Below are 19819 nucleotides of genomic sequence, written 5' to 3'. Positions count from 1 at the left end.
TCTAAAGGGAATAAATATAGTAGTCTACATATCCTTCTCACTTCAGTTGTCTTGTAAAATTCCTAAGCGTTGGCAGTTAAGAGACGAATTTCACGTTACATACTGTTAATCAACAAAATTGTAATATGCAAATTAGAGGAGTCTCGGAGTCGGTGGAATCCTAAACTGAGGAGTCGGAGTCGGTGGATTTTTGGACCGACTCCACAGCCCTGTCTACATCTTCCAACATTGGAAGTGTCAGGAAGATGGAGAGTAGTGTGCAGCACATTGCCAAGAGGCAGCGACATGGCATGGGTGAATTAACCCCCTCAGCTGTGGTCCGGGCCCCGTACACATCTGGACTATTTTGTGAAACTGTTTTCTCTCACCTTTATAGTAAAGTCAGTGGTTAAACCTTGGATTAATTCACTAGCCATTGCAACTGCAAGGAGAGTGTCTGTTTCGTAGCTAGGCAGCTGCTCTCACTGCTGACTACAGGTTGGCCCCAAGGCATCCTCCCTTTGCTACTTCCAGATTAATTCTTTGTGGCCAGCACTGCAGCTACCACTTCTTATCAGACACCTGTATAGTTGCAGTTCTGTACATTTATTTCCAGCAGAGGGAGCAGGTAACGCTAGGTCAGGTGATCTATTTTGACAGGAAAATACTCGCTTGGGCCTCCTCACAGTTTTTCTGTGACTGTCTCATAAGGGTGATGGGACAGAGGAGGTGTTGTGGACCGTTTTCTCTCCAGTAATTTGGCACAGGGAATGGAATGAAAAGAGCCAACCATATAATTTTAATATATTTATTGAAGTACAGAATTGCTATGCCCAAAACAATTTACCAGGATATGCATCGACCTAGGAGGCTGAACTAAGATTAAAATAGAATTTTGGACAGTTAAAAAATAAATAAACCTATGGGAGAAAAGATGATCCTGTCCTATCAGGAAGATTAGTCCCTGCTGCTCCTCCTCCTCCCCCTCTTCTAGGTCCGTTTCTTTTAGGACCGATGTGCCAGTAGTGGGAATCTTAAATCCAAGATCACTGCCAGTCCTGTACCTTCTAGTACTCAGTTCTACAGTGCTGCATTGACTGATGGGGCTGCTTTTTAATTACCAGAGCAGTGATACTAGAAGAGGGGTATGGAGTAAAGGATGTTGATATCTACCGTAGATGGGGCACAACATGGTAGAGGAGGAGCTTTTCCTGAGGAGGGGAGTACCACTTTTTTGCCCATAGGTTAGCTAACATCAATTGCCTTGAATTCTATGTAGTGCATTCTCTCAGTAGATTGAGTAGTAATTACTGCATTTTTTCTGCTCTGAAAGGTTTCTAATTCCACAGTGTATGGGCCTTTATGTGGACCTTCATCGTTTTTTTCTTCTTTTTGCAATTACAGGGCTGTTTCATCATTGCCAAAGCACAAGAAAGAATTCTGGGTGGACGTTGCTATGGCAGTGGGGAGCCGGTCGGCTTTGGAATGCCAGGAAAAATACTGGGAGGACCAGATGAAGGGAACAAAAGAGGGGCAAGATGAAAAATCCAAGAAAAAGAAAGAGAAAAAACAAGAGAGTACGTATAATGTGGACATCTGTCGGTTAAAAAAGAAAGAAAGAAAATGGTCTTTAAAAGTTAAAGATGTTTCTTGTATCTAGTTGTGATCTCTGAGCACCACTGTTCAAAGCTCGAGTTCAGACAGAGATTTTTTCATAAACCTTTTTATTGAACTTTACTTTAGATTAATTATATATGAAAATACTTTATAAGGAAAAAATGCAATTTTTTGCAAACTGAAATAGAGAATTTTGGCTGCATACTTTAATGAATCCTCATCAACCATCCAGCTGCCTGCTGACTTCAGCCACTCCCAGTCATTCAGAAGCCACACCTCCTGAAAGTGAGGGAGGGCTTCAGCTGATGGAGCAATTATCTCCCCATGTGAGTAGAGAGGGAGTGGTTCAGACAGACGAGTAATCAGGCAGTGAAGATAGCTGAGAAGGAGCTATAATGGTGCAGCGGGTATTCTATTTTTATTTTCCAAAAACTAGAGCATCTTCAGGTTTTTTTTTTACATCCATCATCAATAAAGATTAATGTTCTCTTCAAAGGAAATACAATTGCCCTTGAAAGTTTGCTTTAAAATGGTTGTCAGTCTGTCAGCTAACCATATGGCTTCACCAAATCTGATCATGTGTCCTCTCTACACCTGGGTGCAAACTGAAATGCACGATACTGCATTGAGGATGTCAGCCAAGGGCAGGGCAGAGCTCTTGTAATGGGTCTGAAACTGTGCAGGCAAAGATCTGGAGTATAATGAAGTATAGTTGCAGGCACTTTGTCGGTGTTGGTGATCAAGCAGACAGGGTCATGGTGCGCTCACTACTCATGCTTCGCAGCGCTTTTCTCGTGGATCCAATACTTCCTCCTTCTGACTTTGGAAGGTGGATGCATCAGATCATGTGAAAGCCTTATACTGAAATAGTGCTTCTGTGTGGTGTTCGGCAGTATTCAGGTGTTCTGAATTTGAAATGTCCAATTCGAACAAAAAACAAATAACTTCGTTATCAAACTGCTCAAATGCAACTTTTTTTTCTTTAATCTTAAATGACCCCTCTGCAGCTAAACAGTCGTAGCTTAAAAGTTTGATCACTTGACCAGAAACAAAGAGCTCACGGCATTGATTGCAGGTTCTGTGGATGAGCCTGCTGCAGCTTGCGTCACCTTATCCTTGTGGGTGGATCAGAGACCGAACTTACTGAGAATACTGCAACCTACAGCAATTACAGTCTGTGGTGCAGGAAGTGGTCAGTATCTAGGCTCCTGACCAGGTACTTTAAAAGTACATTTTTGAAATGAACTTATCAAGGAGTTTCTACATAGAATCAAGTAGACTAGCTTTAATAGAAGCAGTTCATAATTTTGTCCACAAGATGTCAGTGTATTACTCTACAACATTACACAATTGCAGTAACTACCTACAGCACACATGTCAAACTCTGTCCCACGGGCCAAATCTGGCCCCCAGAGCCATTAACTTTGGCCCTATGTTGCATTATGTTTGGCCCACTCTAGACCACCACGGGAGCTATAGTGGAGGTGAAGCCCTAGAACACCAGAGACACCATATAGGGGAGGTAGGGGGAGAGCATTAAACAATAGGAGACTGTATAGGTGAGGGTGGGGGCCTCTAGACACCAGGGGAACTGTATAGGGGTTGGAGGGGTAGCGTTAGACACCAGGGAACTTTATAAGGGAGGAGGGTGGCCAGTAGACATTGAGGTTGCCCCGCGACTTTGTGCCAGTGTTCAATTCGGCCCGCTTTATATTTGAGTTTGACACCCTTGACCTACAGAGATGAGAGAGAGATTGAGAATGATTTAGATGACCTCTTCTTACTGAACTGTCTATTTCTTTCCCCCTTATTTAATTTGTGTGGTTGATGTGGAAGCAGGTGTACTAAAACCGTGGAAATGTCCACAAATCTTAAATACGTCTTAAAGGGAAAAAAAGTAGCTCCGGATCTAATGAAAAGAAAAAAAGGTAGACCGTACAAGGTGCCTGCATAGACCTTGTGCAGAATTGTACGAGCACAAATTACTTGTAATCAACCGTTTTTATTTGACTTTTTTTTTTTTTTACAACTACCTCACAAATTGTGTGTTATTTTTCTTTGACAGGTAAAGGCAAGGAAAAGGAGCCAATAAAAATTACATCCAAAGTGGGAACATTGAAGAGGAAGAAGCAAATGCGGGAATTTTTGGATCAGATGGGAAAAGATAACTATGATGACATGTTCACTGCCACACCCTACCAGGACAAGAGAGTGCGGGTAGGACACATCACACTAATCATTCTCTAGGGTAGAGCTTACAAAAGCATGTCTAGAGGTCTGAGGGGAGGGGTGCTGTTGGTTATTTGGCCCAGTCTAGCGTGTGCCTTTGCTAGAACAGTATTGGATCAGGACAGGATTAGACATTCAGTAGTATTTATGTAATGTCTATGAAACATGCTATCCAAAGAACAATGTGATTGTTTCTCATTGTGCGGTTTAGAACATAGTTTCTCAACATGCACCCCAGGGGGGTACTAGGGTTAAGTTTTAGGGGGTACTTGAACCGAATCAGGTCCTTCCGGCGCTCACTGCTGAAGCTGGGCTATGCTATGTTTCCTGCGCAAGGGTAAATCCGGGATCCAGCGATTGCCAGACCCCAAACTACAGTATATCTCCCTCTGAGAATACATTTTTAAGGCTGCCAGGGATTTGAGTGGCAGCAGGGTTGGCCTTCATTCAGCTCACCGGCAGCCAGATGACACGTATGCAAAATCGGTCATAGTTAATATTACAGTGAGTTTTTGGATTGAAAAGGCTAAACCTTTTATAAATAACCTGCATAAGTTATTTAGCTAAGTAGAAACAAATCGGTGTCACGGATTATTAATGCGGTAATTGAACCTTTTGAATTAGTGCCAACCGTTCTGTTCTCTTTTTTTTGTTTTGTTCTGTTCTTTTTAGATATAAATTGTACAGGAATAGATTATTGGTCATCACCTGCCTTTGTTTGACTTTCATGACACTTTTTTTTTTTTTCTATCTTTGCAGCACTTGATTCCTGGGTCATACCAAATCAGCATGTTTTATGTAGAGTTTGCATATCCCATATTGTCTGTATGTTGTCCAGTTTCTCCAAATTTCTTCTGTAGTACCGCAATGTCTAAAGCAAACTGACATAAAAGTACTTAGTATACCTGAGAAGAATTAGAAGGGAAGAATTCATACATACCTGGGTCTTCCTCTAGGACCCTTCGGCCTGATCGCTCCCTCGCAGCCATTCTCCGCTTCTGGATCCTCCGCAATCCTCCCAGTAACTTGGGCCAGTCAGTGAAGGCGCAGTGCGGCCACACACGCTCCCTTGGTCGGAAGGGTCCAGCACAGTAGTACTGTGCAGGCGCAGAACTGTCCTGTCAATGGAGTGCGCGACTGGGCTGCGCATGCACGGTAAGCCCCAACTCCCAACGTTTCCGGGAGCTATAGCGGAGGATCCAGGAGACGAGAACGGCGTGAAGGAGCCATTCATTAATCTTCCTTTTAATTCATATCAGGTTATCAGTACATTTCTTCCATTGGTTTTGGACTAGTCCATCTCCACATTGGGGAGTCTCAGTATTTCCTTTATTCTTTTGAAAAAAAATCTCAGTGGAAAGGATCTGCATAAGGATGCTGGCTCGGAGCAGTCCTTTTCAGCGCAGCCGGCGCCACCATAGACTATAATAGGAATTACTTCTATAGTGGCTCTCAGTAACGTCGTCGCCGTCACAAGACGGAGCTGAAGTTGCTTTTAAAACACAATAATTCGGCCGCCAGCAATCGCTGGAAGCCGAATTATATCATTCCCCCACTATCCATGTCGACCTGGAGGGGGAATAGTAATTAACACGGCCGGGACTTGTGCAGCAGCAGCAGGATCAGCCATATACCGGCTGTGTCCTGCACCCAAGTCTTCCTGCGCCTATTTCAAATGTACACTGCTGGCTAGTCTCCCTGTTTGCTTGAACATTATTTTGTCAGTTGGAGTGCAACTGCCATGCAGTAAGGGCTTTTGAAAATAAAGGAAAACCTAAGAATCCCCCGTGAGGAAATGGACTGGTTTCGAAACCAGTCAGATAATCAGATTTTTACTGCATACAAGTAAGTGACAGCAATGTAGGGGAAAAGTAATTTATAGTACATTTTATTCATTAACAAATGTACATTTGATACATATGCATGCAGATGCGTTTTAAATTGTACCATTTTTGTTGTGATAGTGGTTCTTTACCGTGTACCGGAGCTGAGCTAAAATAAGTTTTATACATACCAGGGGCAGGGATCGCTCACACGCCGCTGTCCTCAGTCTTCTCCCTCTTTGGTACCGGGTCCCGTAACTTCACCCAGTCGCTGACAGTCTGCGCAAAGGAAGTGCGCCCTCTAAGTATTTCTCCGGCAGCCGCCAGAGAGCTATATAGGGGGCGCACTTCTTTTGCGGCGACTGGCTTAAGTTACGGGACCTGGTACCGGCGCAGGAGAAGGCTGAGGACAGCAGCGTGCGAGTGATACGTGCGCATGCGGCTGGAGGAAGCCCCAGGTATGTATAAAACTTATTTCAGCTCAGCTGTGGTACATTTTAACGCCCAAGTCCAGACACAAACAAATCCTTATTCATATGTATTTTGTATATTGCTTCACATTAATTGCATCAAATTTTCCCAAATGTCTCCACTGTTCTTCTAAGCGCACTACAGTGATATCAAATCCACAGCTGTTATGTGGCAAACCATGATGGTACCGGAGTATCTGGAGAAGAGCAGTGGTTGGTTGCTTATGAGGTTGTGTGGTTGGTTGCTTATTAGTGAAAAAAAATTGATAATTCTAAATCAACTTGTTATGATTTGCATCTCACTGACATCCCTATTTCTGAATATTGTGATTTCTGAAGGCTTTTTTCATCTTACTCTTGTCTTTATGTTCAGCTGCCAACAATGAATGAGACTGATGAGGAGTTTGCCTTTCACTTGTCTGAAGGGGACCTGTCTACGCCTGCCTCCTCTATCTTTCCTCTGAACGGTACCCCTCAATGTGACCATCTCACTCCTGGAATGCTGCGCTCCATCGATAGGTGAGGCTGCTGAGCCGATAACTGGAAAACATCTAAACACACATAACAATGGAACCTGCTCTGTGAAAGAGAGAGGCACACAAGACACTCACTACACACTCACTACACAATCACTACACACTCACTACAGCGGAGATAGGTGGGTTAAATAGAGACTCCTTCAATGGAGGTTTTTATGCAAGTGTGGAATTTGATAATGAACATGAGAGCATAATGCAAGAACAGAAATGGGGCAATAACTAAATGCCGGCAGTTGCATACAGAGCATACAGCAGTGATTCTAGTGGAGGATATGAGAAACTTGCTCTGATGACATTTTACTTCTCCCTAAACATTTGGGTCATAACCAAACACAAAAGAAAAAGATTCCCCCCCCTACTTGAAGTAAAAGATAACTCGTGTAGCACACTGTGTTCACACACACAAAAATATTTTTTATTGAAAAAAAAAACTGCTAATTAACATTGTTAAAATAAATGTAAAAACAAGGCATAGCCACCAGATCCAAAAATGCAAAACATCTCCAGTGTATACTGCAACCAGGGACACGTACTTTAAGAAATTGATGACAATTACTATATACTAATATGCAAATTGCTAAACAGTAGTCAAGAGCTGTGCAGATGCAGTATATCTGTACTGTGTGTACAGCTCTCGATATTTATATCTTAACTGCTATATACACTGAAAATGCCCTGTAATGTAGAATGTGGTAGCAGTGAAAAGCCCAAGTATAAAATAGCCAGAAAAATTAATCGAATACAAAAACCAAGAAGCCAGAAAGCCACGTGCAATAATATGAGATGTGATGAAATAATCGGTGAGCTGCTAAACAGAAAAAATCCCCAATCCCAAATGGAAACACAAGTGTCCTTCAAAGGATTCACAGTCAAGCAATTAAAAGCCAGGACATAAAGATCTTTCCCAGAGTCAGAATGTAAAGAATACTGGGGTGGCCAATGCTGGTGCTCTCTGCGGCAGTCCAACTAGTTTTGCCAAAAGAAGCTATATCGGGCCTGATGTAGCCTATTTAACTGGTGTGAGTGTCAGGGAGCAGATGTACATAAACCTTTCAAAGTGCTCATAGAATTTCACTACTTTCCATGCGGTTGGCAGTCCTAACAGACAGATTCCAGATGTGGCTATGCAGCCCTGTCCAGTGCTCTCATTCCTCCCTAGAAATGATGGGGTTTACATACTAGTCACTTTGGGCCTGCCGGCTGCCCAGAACACTGGGTGAGAGAATGTGAAAGCTGTAGAAGCCTGCTGCTTGTTGTGCCGACAGACTCAGCAACAGACAGATTTGCGCAGGGCCTAAGCGCTGTGAAAGGCTTAGCAGCTCCTACTGGTTAGTAGTAGACTTCAGATCACAAGTCATGCATCTTTGCAGCCATGAATGCATTTATTCTTTTAGGTCTGCGAATGAGAAGTATGTGTACAGACTTCAGAAAACGCTACGAGGAGGACAGTTCAGAGTCAGGGGCAACATAAACAAGAAATCGGTATGTATGTTCAGACTGAGCTGTTACATGGATAGCATGAGAGATTCTGCACTCACAACAAATGTATATGTCCCAAAATAACCAGAATTTTATCAGTGCAAGCAAAGCAAAAGCTATGACTCAGTTCCGATAAAACGTGTCAGCGGTCATGTGAATTGCTGTATTCACAGCTGTAGCCTCTTCCTTTTCTAAAGGACAACTTATGCAAAAAGTATATGGAGGCCACCATATGTATTTCCTGTTGTAATGTTGTGGCAGTTGCAACAAAATAAGTCATAATGTGATGATGGCAACATGAAGGGGTGGTGCCAACCAATGAATGACTCTATTAAAGGACAACTGAAGTGAGAAGGACATGGAGGCTGCCATATTTATTTTCTTTTAAGCAGTACCAGTTGCCTGGTAGTCCTGCTGATCTATCTGGATGCAGTAGTGTCTGAATCACCCCAGAAACCAGCATTCAACTAACCTTGTCAGATCTGACAATCATGTCAGAAACGCCTGATCTGCTGCATGCTTGTTCAGGGTCTATGGCTAAAAGTATTAGAGGCAGAGAATCAGCAGGGCAGCCAGGCAACTGGAATTGTTTAAAAGAAAATAAATAATGGCAGTCTCTATATCCCTCTTGTTACAGTGTTCCTTTTAACCACTTTACCCCCAGCGGTGCGAATTTCTCCGTCCCCTTTTCCACCCTGTTAACACCAAGGGACTGAGAAATCCGCACCTGACGCCGCTGTCCGCGCTCCCGCTCGCTCGTGCACGCCGCTCGCCCGGAGATCAATGAACGGGAAAAACCTTTCCCGTTCGTTGATCTCTAGCCGCTAATTTCCAACAGATCCGATCGGATTTAGATCATTTTTTAGATGAATTTTCTCATAGAAGTGAATGGAAATCGATCAGCCAGTAAATCTGCTGAAAAAACTCATCATGTATTCCCAGCATAATGCTTTTAGCCATGGACCCAAAACAAGCATGCTGATCGGATGTTTCTGACAAAATCGGCCACACGCTTGTTTCAGGTGTGATTCAGACATTAGTGCAGCCAAAGAGATCAGCAAGACTGGCTGCAAATGGTAAGTGTAACTGCACTAACATTTTAATGCGGACCTGAACTCAGACCTCCTCTCTGCTCTAAAAGATACACAGCCGCATAATAACCTTTAAACCAAAAACATGTATTTGTTACAGCTGATACAAATCCTTAAATAAATCCTTAAATAAATCTGCACAGTTTCTACTTCCTGATTCATGGAAGCAGACATATTGTTTACAGCCTGTACTTTCAAATAGACTTATCTGCCATAGACAGTTATGTGGATCAAATTACAACTTGTGATAAGACACAGATGAGAGGGAATTAGACAGGCTAAAACTCTAAATACACACAGAGTGGATTTCTCTAAATTTTCCTTCTGTCCTATGCAAGAGTACAGGTTCACTTTAAAGCACACCTGAGTTGAATTTAAAAAAAAAAGTTACTTACCTCAGTAGTTAGAAGCCAGTATACTGTATAGTCCAGAGGCTTCCAAGATGCTCTCAGAGCTCGCTGTTCCAGCACAGGGTTCCTCTTCATGTTCTGGCTGCACTCCCTTCTGTGGATGAGAGCATCTGGACTATGCGGGGGTAAGGTCTGTGCACCACCAGTAGAACAAAGACGCTTGTACAAGGCTTTTTTCCACTGGGCATGTGCGGACCTTACTCATGTCTGGTCCAGAGGCGCTCATCCACCCCCACTCATGGCCAAGAAAAAACCTATGTGACTAAAGCTGGTCAAATAGCTGTAGATGGACCTGCGCTGAAAACTTTTATTTTTTCTTCTCTATATCACACTTTTTAGTTGTACATTTCCAGCACGTTACGAGGGACAATTTTGGGTGCTGTTCTCATTGGCATTTTCTCGTTGTGTCATTTGCATGCAAGTGGTCTGTCAAATGTTTGACATGGTGTTGTTTTTATTTTCAATTTAGAAGATCTGTTTGGACGCAACACCAACAACACGAAGGATGACCTCAGTTCACAGCGGTATGCTTTTCTTTTTCTTGTACTTTGAGTTGATTGTGATGTACTCTCTGACTTTATCAGACCACTAGTATTTAGTAGCTAGAGGAACGGGCATGATTTCTGGTGGCTGCAAGCATTCTGAATCCTCCTCTTTTCCTTTCAGTATATTAGCTCTGTAAACACACACACTGCCTTATGCAGTAAAGACTTGTGAACCTCAGCTGAGAAACTTCATTCTCTTTGTAATCATGGTGCAGAAAGATGAATTCTGATTGGTTATCGCGAATTGTTGCACATAGTTTTTGCAGGGCTGTGGTGTTGGTACAAAAATCCTCAGATTATGAATCCACTGACTCCTCTAATTATCATATAATTATCTTGTTGATTGAAAGTATGTAACATAAAAGGCATTTCATTACTGCCAAATTTAACAAAAAGCTTCTGGCCAGGAAGCTGACACTTCACCTTGTCAGCCATCTTGGCCTGTCATTGCTAATGTGAATGCCCCAGCATGTCGTCTGTATAAGAGTCACCAGAGCCCCATATCTGCTGGGTTCCAGTGTGTAGCCCTTCCAGCTTGCAGGAAAAGGCCTCTACCTTTTCTATATCTGATATAGAAAAGGCCAGGGCCATTTTCTGCAAAAGAGAAGCGCTATACACCAGAACCCAGGTCATACAGGGTTCAGGTGAATCTTTTTAAACATATACTATGTTGGGGCTTTCTAACTTTTAAGCATTAGCTTACCTCTGTATTTTATGTACGCATTTTAGCTAAACCTAGGATATAGCTGTAGAGAAGCTGTTCAATAGAAATGAAAACTAGTCCTTGATAAGAGTACTTGTAGAGGGTTCAGACAAGAACAAAGAACATCGGGTCCATAGGCAATCTTAACTGTGGGTACTTTTAAAGCCTGGTTCACACCTTCAATTTTCACTGACTAATGATTGGCCAATTTTACCACCTCCATGTAGTATCAGGGTCAGCAGATTTTGAATAGTATGAACAGATATTGTTGGTAAAATCTCATACTATATGGAGTTGGTGAAGATCCTCATATACACCTTGTTAAACAGACATTAATCTGCAGATCTGAAGATCCATCCTGGTGGATCTGATCTGCAGATGAATGTCTGTTAAACATGTGTATGAGGATCTGCAGATATAATAGACTATGAATGCATTTTGCAGGAACGGATCTTTAGCAGGAACAGATCTTTTGCAAATACTGATTTTTTTGAATGTGTACAGCATCTATGTGTGCAGCATCTTGCAAATATTTTTATCTGATGGGGAGTTCAGCTCAATAGAATAGACTGTGTAGAGTGTGCTCTCATACTACATGGAAGGTGGTAAAATTGGTCTAAGATCTTTCATTAATCTTTCAAGTGTATACACACCATTACACTGCACATCACTCCGAACACACCATCCCCACTTTCAAATATGGTGGTGGCAGCATCATGCTCTGGGGGAGCTTCTCTTCAGCAGGGACATGGAAGCTGGTCAGAGTTGATGGGAAGATGAATGGAGCCAAATACAGGGCAATCTTGGAAGAAAATCTCTGGGAGTCTGCAAAAGACTTGAGACTGGGCGGAGGTTCACCTTCCAGCAGGACAACGACCCTATACATAAAGCCAGGGCAATAATGGAATGGTTTAAAACAAAACATCCATGTGTTAGAATGGCCCAGTCAAAGTCCAGATCTAAATCCAATCGAGAATCTGTGGCAAGATCTGAAAACTGCTGTTTACAAACGCTGTCCATCTAATCTGACTGAGCTGGAGCTGTTTTGAAAAGAAGAATGGGCAAGGGTTTCAGTCTCTAGATGTGCAAAGCTGGTAGACATACCCTAAAAGACTGGCAGCTGTAATTGCAGCAAAAGGTGGTTCTGCAAAGTATTGACTCAGGGGGCTGAATAATTACGCACACCCCACTTTGCAGTAATTTTTTCAAAAAAATGTTTGGAATCATCTATGATTTTCGTTCCACTTCTCACGTTTACATTGGTTTTTCACGTGGAATTCCATTCATGTTTGTGGCAATAATCTGACAAAATGTTAAAACTTCAAGGGGGCCGAATACTTTTGCAAACCACTGTATAAAATGTTCCTGTGTATACACATCAGATATACTGTACAGTCGGCAAAAACAAAACTAGCTGGCGGCGGGGGACAGGAGGATCTGCGAGTGACTGCGAAGGCACTGCACGGCTGCAGGGGGCTGGTAAAAGCCCCAGGTGAGTAAAACTGATTTTTTTTATCCAAGGCTTAAAGAGAACCTGAACTGAAAATAAAAAGTCAAAATAACCATACACAGGTCATACTTACCTGCTGTGTAGTCTACTCCTCAATCTCTTTCGCCTTTTCTGCGTCCCATTTGTCCACTGTGATCAATGGAATTCTGCATTCTCCATTTTAAAACTGGCCATTACCCCATAACAGCTTCCTGGTCAGCACACTGTTAAACTGTAATATTACCCACTTGAGCCATAGGGAAACATGGACATTACCTTGCAAATTGAGTTGTTACTGACAAAATATTGTCAGAACTGGAAGGGATCATTGTAAGAAGAAAATGGTGAGCCTTTGAGAGGAACTGACGGTGAGGTAAGTATGTAATATTCATTTGCAGCTATGTCTTGTGTTAATTTCAAATAATTTTACTCCGTTCAGGTTCCCTTTAAGTATCCAATTAAGTACAATACTGTAGCGCCAAAGGGAGAACTATCGGCTCAGTTGTGATGACGTGACGCATATATACTTTTTTTGCTTGTATATCAAGACGTTGTTTGTATATCAAGTCAAAATTTCACAAACATTTTTGCTTGTATGCAAAGCACTCTTAAACCTAGTTACTCTCAATCCAAGATTTTACTGAATCCTATTTTCTCAGGAGTCCTAAGGCTGTTTCAGTGCGAGTTCTGCATTGTTCTGTACCGTCTGGCTGATGCATTTCCATTATTTTATGCCTTTGTCACATTTAGGTTCCAAAGACACATCAGTGATTGGGAAGCTGTTCAAGAATGATGGTCCATCTTCATCAGATGAGGAGGAGGAGGAGGAGAAAGACTACTATTTCCCAGATTCTTCCTCAGAAGAGGCATGAGCCTTGTGGTGTAACCCTGCCAGGCCACATGTATGATTTGTGTCATTGCACCAGACATTTATGTGCTTCTATGGAATACTGCGCCATACAGATTCTGCTCTCCAGTATTATATGGTTATAATATAACTAACTTTATAGATAGGGGTGTACTCCGACTTAAGTATGTTCTAAAATGGGCTTCTGATCCATAATGTAATATAATTGCATTATTAATTTGAGTTCTTTTTAATATATACTGTAAGCATCTCACCCTCCCCTCAACATGCTGCACCTAAGTAATATTTTTGGAAACTGTTCCCGCTGCGTCTAGTTAATTCCTTCTGTATACGTTCATTAGCTCCTGACCTTGTGATTGGCTCACTGTGATCACATGGTCAGGAGCCAATAAAATAGACTCTTGACCAGCTCATAGAGCTCTGCTGTCATATTGACAGAGTGGGCTTCAGCGCCCGGAGAGCTGAATGAAAGGTGAGAGAAACAGGTTCATGTGGCATGTCGTCGCTGAGCCCCCTTTTCTGACCAAAAAGTCTGTGGTCCTTTAGGGGCAGCTGTACACATTAGATTCTCAGCTGAGTTCTGTGTACCATGTATACAAGACTTTAGAACAGAACCTAAATCAGCAATGCAAGTGCAATATTGACCAGCACCTCATTTTAAATTATTTTGAGCACATTTAAGTATAAGTTCACTGAAATATCAAATAATTTAATGAAAAGAGATGACATGTGACAGCACAGTGACAGGATAAAAAAGAAATTATAATAAAGTTTTCAATGTTGATAGAGATGCAGGGTATTCCTTCCATATTAGGAGTTGTAAAAGCCCAGTGCACTCTAATCTAGGTGTTAGGTTTTTTTTTTCACAGAGTGGTACAAAGTTATGTTTGCCATGTTGTTTCCTGTTCCTGGCCCCGCCTTGGTTGTTTCCTTTCCCTGGCACCGCCTTGGTTGTTTCCTTTCCCTGGCACCGCTTGGTTGTTTCCTTTCCCTGGCACCGCTTGGTTGTTTCCTTTCCCTGGCACCGCCTTGGTTGTTTCCTTTCCCTGGCACCGCTTGGTTGTTTCCTTTCCCTGGCACCGCCATGGTTGGATTGTGATCCCTGGGGTTTATGGAGATGGGTAATAAGGGACAGCAATAAAAACTTTACAGGGACTTTACTAAATAAAAAGGTTCTATTTGTTGTTTGTCACCACGGGAGTAATAGACTCACTTCCTGTCATTTCTGCCAAATGAGGTCACAAAAAGCAATAAAAGCCCAGGAGACTTCTTTCTTTTTTTACAATTGAAAATAACTTTTTTTTTTTTAAGGCTTTGAGTTGGCTTTGCTTAGATTAGCGCTGGGCAAATCCGGCCAGCCAAAAGGCGGCCAGATTCATCTCCTCCCCTCCCCCCCCTTGCAGAGTTGCGAGCGGGCAGTGGGGGATTTGAAACTCTCCTTCAATCACCACTTCCTGTGTCACGTCTCCATGCCAACATGATGTCACATGTTGTGACGCACCAGCCTATTACACGCTGACAAATACGTTGGCACGACCTGACACATCATGTGATGCCCTGTTGCCATGGAGACGCGAGGTGGGAAACGTTGATTGAAGGCGAGTTTCAAATCCCCCACTGCCCGCTTGCAACTCTGCAAGGAGGGTGTCGGGTTGGAATGTAAAGAATGCGGCCCATGGTCCGCCGCATACGGCCGGGCCATGTAAAGATTGCCCAGCTCTGGCTTAGATGATCAGTTCCCCTGCAAGGAGAATACATAGGGAACTACGTGGTCAAGTAATCAAACTTGACTGTCTCTGATTGGCTGGATATGTTTTTCTTCTCCTTCCTCTTTATTGGCTGGATATGTTTTTCTTCTGCTTCCTGTTTGGTCTGAAACAGGGAGAGAAAGTGATACTTAATCACAGCCAACTAATCAGAGACTTATACATCAACCATTAGATGACCTGATCACATGCCTCTAGAATTATTTGTGCAGGAGAAATTCTTGTAAGAATTTGTGCACTTGTGCAACCTATCATGTTAATTGACAGGTCAGATGAAACATGGAGAACAGGCACATTTTTTTTTAACTGGTTCACACCTAGGTAAAAGACAAACACTTATATTGCGCTTTTCTCCTGGCGGACTCAAAGCGCCAGAGCTGCAGCCACTAGGATGCGCTCTATAGGCAGAAGCAGTGTTTAGGGAGACTTGCCTAAGGTCTCCTGCTGAATAGGTGCTGGCTTACTGACACGCAGGTAGGTAGGAGGGAAGACTCAAGAAAGACATCTGGGTCAAGGCCATTCTCCTCTCTCCTTCCATTACCTCCCTTCTCTGTTGTTGCTGCCAGAGATGTACAGCTCCTGGCCTAGCCTAGGTAGGCTGTGGAGGAAGTACTACAGTGACAGGATTATTCCACGCACCAGGAAGGTACACAAATTTAAATGCTCATATATCCAGCTACTGGAAAAGGCTTACAGACATGGAGAGTGATGACTGAACACCTCACATGCAGGCAGTGGGAGACGATGCCTTTATTTAGTTACCCCATGGAGGAGATGCTTAGTGATATTTTGACAAAAAAGTGTAGTTTCATTTTATGTTTTAGAGCGTATTGTGTAGCCACAGGCAGGTGCAGTGTGGCACTTTGTGGGCTTACTGGTCTGCATTTCCATTCCACTCCTATGGAGGTGGGATCATTACTAAAGACCAGTTTACATTGTATGTTGTATGCATTGTGCTACATTTTAACACAAGACAGCATGTTGCTGTGCAGATACGGGATGGATGGCAACACATCTCCTGTATGCATGCAGCAGTGCCTCAATGGTAATAATAATGGTGACAACAGCCCTATTCAACCCTCTGTATGTAAATACAAGGCGCAGCGTGTAAACTGGCCCTCAGAACCACCAAATAGCAGCAGCATGAGGTTTAGCATGGCCGGCACCACACTTCTGTTGTGAACAATGGTGCTTACACCCCCAGTCACAGCAATGTGGCCACACAGAAGACTATAGTAAACTATTATTATACGTAATGGTTGTCCAAAAGGTGCTGCAGAGAGCAGGTCCCATGCTTGGTCCTCTGATGCCAAACTGCATCTTTTGTAGCCTCTGGAAAGCAGTTCAGGAAAAGGCTCCTTACTCTCCCTCAATATTTACCTGGGATTTTTGTAGAGGGCGGGGCCTGAGCTGGCTTTACTTCCCTTCAACCACCCTAGAACACTCAATTAAGTGGAGGTAGTCAAGGGGACATTTACTGAGGTAATCTTACCGTATCCACTGGGTGTCTGTAGTGAAGAGAGAAGTGTCATTGGGTTTCTTTTAGGGAATTGCAGCAAACACCATCGCGCAGCACCAGAGATATTGTTCATGAGGAAATAGATAATTGCTCAATATTTTAATCAACCATTCTTTTTCAGAATATTGTTAGAAGAAGCTGGAACTGCTTTTGATATAACAAGCTTTTCTTTGTGATCCATTGCTCTGCTGACATCGATTGCTTGGAAGATGACTGTGCTTGGCTATAGCTTTACTGCTTATGTTTGCTGTAAGTTACACAGGTCTGTGATAAAATGATTGCTTGTAATTAGGATTTTTTATGTCTACTACTCTGTATATACAACCAGTTTTGTTTTTATCCATTTTGGTTTTTATTTGTCCAGCACTTTTTATCTTATTACCCTGTTGCAAGGCAGCTTGTATAAAGTCAATCTACAATTTCCAATCCGTTGTGTTTTTTTAGTGACTGGAATAATGGTTGGGTTGTGAATAAACTTTCATTGGGAAATGAGTGAATGCACATTGTTTATAGAGGAGGGGGGGGGGGGGCATTCTGCTGGGGTATGGGGGGGTTAAGTGTTAGTGTTTGTATAGTGAAGTGTGGCTAAAATGCTTTAAAAATCAGGTTGTGATTGATAATGCAATGTTCTTGTATGGTTGATTTTAGCCCTGCTTTAAGGTTACCGGTTTGTCACTCACATGGTTTGGGGTAAAGCCACTTTACTTGTCAGTTGCAAATACACTCATGCTCTTAAAGAGGAACTTAAACCAGGATTGAACTTCATCCCAATCAGTATCTGATACCCCCTTTCTCATGAGAAAATGTTACCTTTTCTCAAATTAGATCATCAGGGGGAGTCTATGTGGCTGATATTGTGGTGAAACCCCTCCCACAGTGTGATGTCATGACTATGGTCCTGACCGTTTTGTGTCTATGAACATTGTTGCATTGTGGGAAATAACAGCTATTTTTCTACTGCCAAGCAAGCAATCTCTCCATCTGCAGAATGTATGTTTAGGCCTAGTTCACATTATAAATCACTAGCACAAGCGCTTTTGAAATTGATTTTCCCTTCGCTTTCAGAGCAATTTACGCTTTGGTAAGTGCTTTTCTATGAGCTTTTGTCCAGCGATTGTTTGTTCTTCCTGACAACACTCGGGAAGTGAACTTTTTTTTTTAACCTATAACTGAATCTTGAACGCGCTGGGCAAATCACTTTTCAAAACGCTTTGCAATTTCCCTATACTTTGTATTCAAGCACAAACGCTCAGGAAATGGTGCAGGAGCCGCATTTGCGATTGGATAGAAAGCTCATCGCTCATGTGAGAACACTTACATAGAGCAACATTGCAGAAGCAATTTTTGGCCCCCTGCACACTGCAAATCTAATTTACTATTCCGATTTTCCCTGGATGCTATCAAAAGAAAAATGCAGAAAAAAAACACAGCATGCAGTAACAATTAAAAATCGTAAATTGGAATCGCATGTAGTGTGTAAGAGGCCTCAAAACGATTATCAAAAAATTGCCAGTACTTAAAAAAAAAACACTTAAGGTGGGTACACACATCAGATAAAACTGAAAGATCAGACCCCATTCCATGTAGTATGAGAGCCATACTATGGAGCTGAACTCCCCATCAGATAGAAATCTTTGCAAGATGCTGCACACACAGATGCTGTAGACATTCAAAAGATCAGTATCTGCAAAAGATCTGTTCCTGTAAAATGCATTCATAGTCTGATATTTGCAGATCTCATACACACTTTGTTTAACCTCTTGCGGACCACGTCACACCAATGGGCGTGGCCGTGGCGGCAGCCCCAGGATCGCCTAACGCCAATTGGCCCAAAGTCCTGGGGCTCTGTTTTGCAGGAGATTGCGCGCAGGCTGCGCGTGCATCTCCTGCTTAGGGAGTGGAGCTCCGCCCCGCCTTCAGTCTCCGAGCGGCTATTGCCACTCGGGAGACTAATAGACGGCGTGATCGCCGTCTATTTACGCTGTGCAGCGCTGCACTGGGGCCAGCCGTGTAACATGGCTGTCCCCCTGGGGGACAAGAGAGCGGTCGGCTCTCATAGGCAGAAGCCTATGACAGCCGATCGCCGTAATTGGCTGGCTGTGGGGAGGGAGGGAGGGAAGCAATTTAAAGAAACAGGCTTAAAAAAAAAAAATGAAAATATTTATTTACAAAAAAAAATAAACATGGGGGGGGGTGATCAGACCCCACCAACAGAGAGCTCTGTTGGTGGGGAGAAAAGGGGGGGGGGGAGTCACTTGTATGCTGTTGTGCGGCCCTGCAGCTTGTCCTTAAAGCTGCAGTGGCCACTTTTACTAAAAATGGCCTGGTCACTAGGGGGGTTTAGCCTTGCAGTCCTCAAGAGGTTAACAGACATTCATCTGCAGATCAGATCCACCAGGATGGATCTGCAGATCTACAGATGATTGTCTGATCTGCAGATGAATGTCTGTTAAACAAGGTGTGTATGAGATCTGCAGATATCAGACTATAAATGCATTTTGCAGATACTGATCTTTTGTGTCTGTACAGCATCTTTGTGTACATCATCTTGCAAAGATTTTTAGCTGATGGGGAGTTCAGCTCAATAGAGTAGACTGTGTAGGTATGGCTTACATACTACATGGAAGGGGGTAAAATTGGTTTGTGATCTTTCAGTTTCCAAAGACTTATCTGATGTGTGTACCCACCTTTAGTATGAACAAGCCCTTACTGAGAGTTCAATGCACAGAGATCATCTGCCAGTATTAAAGTTGGTGCCGCTTGTAATAAGTAATCAAGGAGAGGAAAGACTTTACAAGTAGCAAACTGGCTAAATTTATAAATTAATATTGTAAAAAAAAAAAAAAAATTAATGATACTTGTGATCACAGCACAGCAATGCCCGCTCTCGTCCCAACTAGTTTCAGCTTTCCGCCATCATCAGGTATCCCCTGATGATGGTGGAAAGCCGAAACTAGTCGGGACGAGAGCGTGCATTGCTGTGCTGTGATCACAAGTATCTCATTAAGTACCACAAGGGTGGGAAGTGCATGTACCGGAGAGGGTCCAAGTTAACATAGGACCCTCGAGATGTAAGTGGATCTTGCTGTATATTGGCTGTTGGTTTTTATGGAATAAAAAAAAAAAAAATACTGAATTTATCCACTGAGAGTATCCCCCTTTGTTGTCTTGTACACTGAATTTGCACTACAGGTCTGACAACCGTAGAGAGAGGGATCTCTGGAAGTGGAATCTATCAGCCTTGTGCCTGAACAACATTATTACCTAGCGCTGTGGCATTATCAATATCTGT

At 42.8% G+C, this 19819-nt stretch overlaps 1 protein-coding gene across 3 annotated transcripts in view; it reads left to right on the top strand.

Annotated features, from left to right (window-relative positions):
- The window catches only part of MIS18BP1 (MIS18 binding protein 1), a 121744-nt gene extending 108357 nt beyond the window's left edge, over positions 1-13387 (top strand). For all 3 annotated transcript variants that reach the window (XM_068254158.1, XM_068254159.1, XM_068254160.1), the window contains 6 exons: positions 1384-1556; positions 3662-3813; positions 6492-6637; positions 8052-8139; positions 10107-10161; positions 13125-13387. In XM_068254158.1, coding sequence (XP_068110259.1) covers positions 1384-1556; positions 3662-3813; positions 6492-6637; positions 8052-8139; positions 10107-10161; positions 13125-13246 — 736 coding nt within the window. In that variant the 3' untranslated portion in view covers positions 13247-13387. The remainder of the gene's footprint in view (positions 1-1383; positions 1557-3661; positions 3814-6491; positions 6638-8051; positions 8140-10106; positions 10162-13124) is intronic.
- Positions 13388-19819: the final 6432 nt, after the last annotated feature.

The sequence above is a fragment of the Hyperolius riggenbachi genome, chromosome 9 (genome assembly GCF_040937935.1).
Source record: "Hyperolius riggenbachi isolate aHypRig1 chromosome 9, aHypRig1.pri, whole genome shotgun sequence".
In the NCBI taxonomy this organism is placed as follows: Eukaryota; Metazoa; Chordata; class Amphibia; order Anura; family Hyperoliidae; genus Hyperolius; species Hyperolius riggenbachi.
Note: the sequence above shows the minus strand (reverse complement) of the source record. Positions and strands in the feature narration are given on the sequence as shown.